General features: G+C 40.2%; 1 protein-coding gene across 1 annotated transcript in view; it reads right to left on the bottom strand.

Annotated features, from left to right (window-relative positions):
- Window positions 1–7,500, bottom strand: part of LOC120555246 (xanthine dehydrogenase/oxidase-like) — a 13,310-nt gene that overhangs the window by 4,833 nt on the left and 977 nt on the right. Inside the window, exons 3-5 of the mRNA XM_039793927.1 lie at window positions 3,045–3,107; window positions 1,473–1,565; window positions 1,207–1,287 (exon numbers count right to left, since the gene is read on the bottom strand). Of these exons, the coding sequence (XP_039649861.1) occupies window positions 1,207–1,287; window positions 1,473–1,565; window positions 3,045–3,107 (237 nt within the window). The remainder of the gene's footprint in view (window positions 1–1,206; window positions 1,288–1,472; window positions 1,566–3,044; window positions 3,108–7,500) is intronic.

Below are 7,500 nucleotides of genomic sequence, written 5' to 3'. Positions count from 1 at the left end.
TCCGATCAATGACCCAGGCAGCACGTTCTCGTCTCCCTCCTTCATTTTACCTTCCAATAGTGGCTAGAATGGCTCCGGCTCAAACATCAATATGGAATGGATTAATCTGCGTTATTTTTTTTAACGCGTTATTTTTTTCTCAGATTAATTAATCGAAATTAACGCGTTATTTTGACAGCCCTAAAACACCTATTTTTATCTTACTTTTTTGGCTTTTGTTCAGGCTTTTTTAGGATTCATTTTTATCCTATTTTTTCAAGGCTTTTTTTGAGGCTTTAAATGCCTATTTTTATCCTACTTTTCTTGACGCTTTTTTTTTACACTTTCAAGCCTTAAGATGCTATTTTTTACACTTTTATGATGCTGTTTTTAGGCTTATTTTATCATATCTTTTAGGTTTTTTTAGGCATTAAACACCTATTTTTATCCTATTTTTTAGGGGCTTTTTTCAAGGCTTTCTTGAGGCTTTAAACACCTATCTATATCCTATTTTTTTGGCTTTTGTTCAGGCTTTTTTAGGATTAATTTTTATCCTATTTTTTCAAGGCTTTTTGCGGGCTTTAAACGCTATTACTATTCTTACTTTTCTTGATGCTTTTGGGCGCTTTTTACACTTTCAAGGCGCTAATTTTTTCACTTTTAGGTTGCTGTTTTGGCGCTTTCAAGGCTTTGCCTCTATTTTTATCCTACTTTTTGGCTTTTTCAAATTTTTATTTTAGGGTTTTCTTTTAGGCTTGAAGGACGCTAAAGCACCATTTTTTTCACACTTTATGCGCACATTTTTTATTGTTCTTTAAGGCGAAGTGTTTTTGAAGGCTTTTTTGAGTGTTTTTGGAGGCTTTAAACACCTATGTTTTTGTACTTTTACTGATGCTTTCAAGGCTTTTTTAAAGGGTTTTTTTAAGGTTTTTTTGAGGTTTTTTTGAGGCTTTAATGCCTTTTTAGGTGCTTTTTCTTTTACACTTTCAAGGCTTAAGACGCCACATTTTTTCCAATTTTATGGCACTGTTTTTAGTGCTTTCAAGGCTTTTTTGAGGCTTGAGACTGAAGGCAAGTACATTCAGAAACCGTATCTCACTCAGAACACCATAGATGGATTTATTCAAAGTTTGTATGTGTGTGGAAGCACCAGAGACACAAAATAACACCCCAGATCCCAGAAAAAGTGATTTTCTTTCATAATAATATTAATTTTATTTTGTTTACCATGAGTTCAGGAGGGAAGATGACTTCCTGTGTAGGGTCAAAGGGCGCGAAGTCCGCAGCGTTGAATAAAGACGATGATTCCTGCTCGGAAACAAACACACAGTTTACAGCCTAAAAACATTCAAAAATATTACATTATATTAGATAAAAAAAAAATTCTAAAATATGTTTAAATAGCGTTACAAATGTCCCCCCCAAAAAAATGCTCCAAAAGATGATGAAAAAAAACATTAAAAACCTGTCAAACATGTCAGAAAAACCCTTACATCAGAGTCTTCCCCTAAAGGCTTCTCAGCTGCGTTCCCATTGGCCAGACAGCAGCCTTGGTCCCGCCCCCTGCCACCGCAGCACCCGCCCTCCTGGAAGGGAAACACACACATTTAATTTGTGTGTTGTGTGTGTGTGTGTGTGTGTGTGTGTGTGTGTGTGTGTGTGTGTATGTGTGTGTGTGTGTGTGTGTGTGTGTGTGTGTGTCCGTGTATGTGTGTGTGTGAGTATGTCTGTGTGTCCGTGTGTGTTTCTTAGTGTGTGTGTGTGTGTGTCTGTCTGTGTGTGTGTGTCTCTGTCTGTCTGTGTGTGTGTTTGTGTGTTTCTGTGTGTGTGTGTGTGTGTGTGTGTGTGTTTCTGATTGAGTGTGTGTGTGTGTTTCTGTGTGTGTGTGTGTGTGTGTGTGTGTGTCTCTGTCTGTGTGTGTGTGTGTATGTGTGTGTTTCTGAGTGTGTGTATGTGTGTTTGTGTTTCTGATTGAGTGTGTGTGTTTTCTGAGTGTGTGTGTGTGTCTCTGTCTGTGTGTGTGTGTTACTGAGTGTGTAGGCCTATGTGTGTGTGTGTTTGTGTTTCTGATTGAGTGTGTGTGTGTGTTTGTGTGTGTGTTTCTGAGTGTGTGTGTGTGTGTTTCTGAGTATGTGTGTGTGTCTCTGTCTGTGTGTGTGTATGTGGGTGTGTGTTTGTGTTTCTGATTGAGTGTGTGTGTGTGTTTGTGTGTGTGTTTCTGAGTGTGTGTGTGTGTGTGTGTGTTTCTGAGTATGTGTGTGTGTCTCTGTCTGTGTGTGTGTATGTGGGTGTGTGTTTCTGATTGTGTGTGTTTGTTTCTGATTGTGTGTGTGTGTGTGTTTGTTTCTGAGTGTGTGTGTGTGTGTGTGTGTTTCTGAGTATGTGTGTGTGTCTCTGTCTGTGTGTGTGTATGTGTGTGTTTGTTTCTGTTGTGTGTGTGTTTGTTTCTGATTGTGTGTGTGTTTGTTTCTGATTATGTGTGTGTTTTTGTGTGTCTGTGTGTGTGTGTATGTGTGTGTGTGTGTTTCTGGTGTGTGTGTGTGTGTGTGTTTCTGATTGTTTGTGGGTGTGTGTATGTATGTGTGTGTTTGGCGTTGTGTATGTGTGTATGTGTGTGTTTCTGATTGTGTGTGTGTGTGTGTGTGTGTGTGTGTGTGTGTGTGTGTATGTGTTTGTGTTTCTGAGGTGTGTGTGTTTGTGTGTTATGTGTGTTGTGAGGTGTGTTTTTGTTATTGTGTGTGTGTGTTTCTGTGTGTGTGTGTGTGTGTGTGTGTGTGTGTGTGTGTGTGTATGTGTGTTTCTGATTGTGTGTGTGTGTGTGTGTGTGTGTGTGTGTGTATGTGTGTTTCTGAGTGTGTGTGTGTGTGTGTGTGTGTGTGTGTGTATGTGTGTTTCTGAGTGTGTGTGTGTGTGTGTGTGTGTGTGTGTGTGTGTTTCTGAGTGTGTGTGTGTGTGTGTGTGTATGTGTGTTTCTGAGTGTGTGTGTGTGTGTGTGTGTGTATGTGTGTTTCTGAGTGTGTGTGTGTGTGTGTGTGTGTGTGTGTGTGTGTGTGTGTGTCTCTCACCACAGTGAAAGTCTTGTATCCTTCCAGTATGGGTCTGTATCCGGTGCAACGGCACAGATTTCCTGAAAAAGATAAGAGTGTTTTGATGCATTATTTCGTGTGTGTGTGTGTGTGTGGGTGTGTGTGTTGGTGTGTGGGTGTGGGTGTGTGTGTGTGTGTCTTGCAGCATTCCTCAGACTGCTGGCGTCTCCTGATTTTGGATCTGACCAATAGGAACGTCTCTATCTTTTTCTATCAGCTTGTATTTTCATTCTAATCACTCCTCCGTCACATAAGATTAATATCTGTCCTGGAGAATGGGTATGGGTGTGTTTCTGTCTGTGTGTGTGTGTGTGTGTGTTTCTGTGTGTGTATGTGTGTGTTTCTGTCTGTGTGTGTGTGTGTGTGTGTGTTTCTGTCTGTGTGTGTTTCTGTCTGTGTGTGTGTGTGTGTGTGTTTCTGTCTGTGTGTATGTGTGTGTTTCTGTGTGTGTGTGTGTGTGTTTCTGTGTGTGTATGTGTGTGTCTATATGTCTTTTTTGTGTCTGTGTGTTTCTGTCTGTGTGTGTGTGTGTGTTTCTGTGTGTGTATGTCTGTGTGTGTTTCTGTCTGTGTGTGTGTGTGTGTGTGTCTGTCTCTGTGTGTTTCTGTCTGTGTGTGTGTGTGTGTGTGTGTGTCTGTCTCTGTGTGTTTCTGTCTGTGTGTGTGTGTGTGTGTGTCTGTCTCTGTGTGTTTCTGTCTGTGTGTGTGTGTGTGTGTGTGTGTGTGTGTGTGTCTGTCTCTGTGTGTTTCTGTCTGTGTGTGTGTGTGTGTGTGTCTGTCTCTGTGTCTGTGTCATTGTGTGTGTGTGTCTCTGTGTGTTTCTGTCTGTGTGTGTGTTTCTGTGTATCTTTGTGTGTGTGTGTGTGTGTGTGTGTCTCTGTGCGTGTCTGTCTGTGTGTTTCTGTATCTTTGTGTGTGTCTGTGTGTGTGTTTCTGTGTATCTTTGTGTGTGTGTGTGTGTCTGTCTCTGTGTGTTTCTGTCTGTGTGTGTGTGTGTGTGTGTGTGTGTGTGTGTGTGTGTCTGTCTCTGTGTGTTTCTGTCTGTGTCTGTGTGTGTGTGTGTGTGTGTGTGTCTGTCTGTGTGTTTCTGTCTGTGTGTGTGTGTGTGTGTGTGTGTGTCTGTCTCTGTGTCTGTGTCATTGTGTGTGTGTGTGTCTCTGTGTGTTTCTGTCTGTGTGTGTGTTTCTGTGTATCTTTGTGTGTGTGTGTGTGTGTGTGTGTCTCTGTGCGTGTCTGTGTGTGTGTTTCTGTATCTTTGTGTGTGTCTGTGTGTGTGTTTCTGTGTATCTTTGTGTGTATCTTTCTTTGTGTGTGTGTGTGTCCAAGTAAAGCTGTGTTTGTTTTTAAATACCAACTTCTCCATTTACCAGATGTGATTTCTACAGAGGTGAACACACACTTTCCCACGGTGGTTAAAACTTGCACAATAACTGTTTTTTATCAAAACAAGTCAGTAATAACAGGTCTGTACTTAATTAAAATATTAAACACTGCAGGTCTCTATACGTCTGTGTCAGTCCTCAGGATGTTTTTTGCTACCTATTTTTCACTATTATTTGCTGTTATCTTACACCTTGGGCCATCACAAGTTGATAATGACCACCCTAAACTCGGCCCCGTTTGGTCTCAGGGGCCAAAAAACACCCTTTTTGGGAAAAGCTTTTGGCGGAATGATGTAATTGTGAATATTAAGGTACTGCAACTACATAAATGGTCATATAATCCTAATATTTTGCATGGTGTATCCTGACACATAGGGGAAACTAGCAGAAAGAGATTCTGGGGATTGTTGCCTTTTTGCTGTCAAATATCACCCTCAACATACCCCAAAAGACAAAAAAATGTCTGTCCGCCTGACAAATTGTCCTCAAAAGGGATCATTTTCAAGCATTTTATTATAGACATCACTGCCTCAAATGTACATGGAAAACTTCCCAAATGTATAAGCTTCAATTTAAGTCCATGATGACCTTTCTATCTAGAGGATTACAGCTGGTATGACCAAAGTTCTCCACTGGATCTTAAATCGGAGAAAACATAACTTTCAAGCATTACCATTCCATATGGGATTAAGCATATTTTTTGCATATGAACTATATATATATATATCTATATGGGGGTTACTGTGAATAAGATAAAGTCCCAATAAGAGATGAGAAGGGTCTGTATGGACTAGTCTAACTCTGGGGGGTACAGTGAATAAGATAAAGTCCCAATAAGAGATGAGAAGGGTCTGTATGGACTAGTCTAACTCTGGGGGGTACAGTGAATAAGATAAAGTCCCAATAAGAGATGAGAAGGGTCTGTATGGACTAGTCTAACTCTGGGGGGTACAGTGAATAAGATAAAGTCCCAATAAGAGATGAGAAGGGTCTGTATGGACTAGTCTAACTCTGGGGGGTACAGTGAATAAGATAAAGTCCCAATAAGAGATGAGAAGGGTCTGTATGGACTAGTCTAACTCTGGGGGGTACAGTGAATAAGATAAAGTCCCAATAAGTCGGCGTGGTCCTTTAACTATAAAACGTTCAGCACCACCTCTGCGATCTCAGCTGATGTTGGTGAATAAAGACGGCCAATGTTAAGTGTCTGTGCTGAATACTGTTTCAGCTGCAGCAGGTAGATTTTGGAAGGTGCGCTCTGATATTTACTGTATATCAACTTACCTTCAAATTGCCTTTGCTGAATAACTTCAGGATGCCATGAAGGGTTAGTGTGTTGGTTGGTTAGTGCATTGATGTAGTCTACTCACATAAAAATGTGCAATGATATACGCAACAACATATTTTTGTGACAGAACTTTCACTTCAGATATTTGTCAGGCGGACAGACATTTTTTTGTCTTTTGGGGTATGTTGAGGTTGATATTTGACAGCAAAAAGGCAGCAATCCCCAGAATCTTTTTCTGCTAGTTTCCCCTATGTGTCAGGATACACCATGCAAAATATTAGGATTATATGACCATTTATGTAGCTGCAGTACCTTAATATTCACAATTACAGCATTCTGCCAACTTGTGATGGCCCAAGATAGCAGATAATAGGAAATAATAGTGAAAAAAAGGTAGCAAAAAACATTTAAAAAATGTTTTAACTACTGTTATTAGTATTATTTTGATTACTTGTGTAGTAAGTGAAGGTGTGTGTGTATGAAGAAATGCCTATGATGTTTCCTTTCTTATTTCTCTTTTTTTCTTATGCATGTATCTGTTTTATAATGTTCGTAGAAATGCCTAATTCTTAGAATTAGCGCTAGCTATGAACTCACTTACAGGCTTTGTGTTGTAACTATGTTTGCTTGTATGGACCCTGTTAAATAAACACATCATAAAAATATATATATATATATAATAGTTTGTGTGTGTGTGTGTGTGTGTGTATGTTTGTGAGTGTATATCTCTGTGTGTGTGTGTGTGTGTGTGTGTGTTTCTTTGTGTGTCTCTGTGTGTGTATGTTTGTGAGTGTTTCTTTGTGTGTCTCTGTGTGTGTATAGCTGTCTATCTGTTTGTGTGTGTCTGTGTGTGTGTGTGTGTGTGTATGTGTGTGTATATCTCTATCTGTGTGTGTGTGTGTGTGTGTGTATCTCTTTGTGTGTGTTTCTTTGTGTGTCTCTGAGTGTGTATATCTCTATCTGTGTGTGTGTATATCTCTATCTGTGTGTGTGTATATCTCTATCTGTGTGTGTGTGTGTGTATCTCTTTGTGTGGGTTTCTTTGTGTGTCTCTGTGTGTGTGTATCTCTATCTGTGTGTGTGTGTGTGTCTCTGTCTGTGTGTGTATATCTCTATCTGTGTGTGTGTGTGTATCTCTTTGTGTGTGTTTCTTTGTGTGTCTCTGTGTGTGTGTATCTCTATCTGTGTGTGTGTGTGTGTGTGTGTGTGTCTTTTTGTGTGTGTGTGTGTGTATCTCTATCTGTGTGTGTGTGTGTGTATCTCTTTGTGTGGGTTTCTTTGGTTGTGTCTCTGTGTGTGTGTTATCTCTATGTTGTGTGTGTGTGTCTCTGTCTGTGTGTGTGTATCTCTATCTGTGTGTGTGTGTGTGTATCTCTTTGTGTGTGTTTCTTTGTGTGTCTCTGTGTGTGTGTATCTCTATCTGTGTGTGTGTGTGTGTCTCTGTCTGTGTGTGTGTATCTCTATCTGTGTGTGTGTGTGTATCTCTTTGTGTGTGTTTCTTTGTGTGTCTCTGTGTGTGTGTATCTCTATCTGTGTGTGTGTGTGTGTGTGTCTCTGTCTGTGTGTGTATATCTCTATCTGTGTGTGTGTGTGTGTATCTCTTTGTGTGTGTTTCTTTGTGTGTCTCTGTGTGTGTGTATCTCTATCTGTGTGTGTGTGTGTGTGTGTCTCTGTCTGTGTGTGTATATCTCTATCTGTGTGTGTGTGTGTATCTCTTTGTGTGTGTTTCTTTGTGTGTCTCTGTGTGTGTGTATCTCTATCTGTGT

This window comes from Perca fluviatilis, unplaced genomic scaffold, assembly GCF_010015445.1.
Source record: "Perca fluviatilis unplaced genomic scaffold, GENO_Pfluv_1.0 PFLUV_unplaced_scaf_5, whole genome shotgun sequence".
Taxonomy (NCBI): Eukaryota; Metazoa; Chordata; class Actinopteri; order Perciformes; family Percidae; genus Perca; species Perca fluviatilis.
The sequence above is the reverse complement of the archived record's forward strand: the minus strand, read 5'-3'. Positions and strand labels throughout refer to the sequence as shown.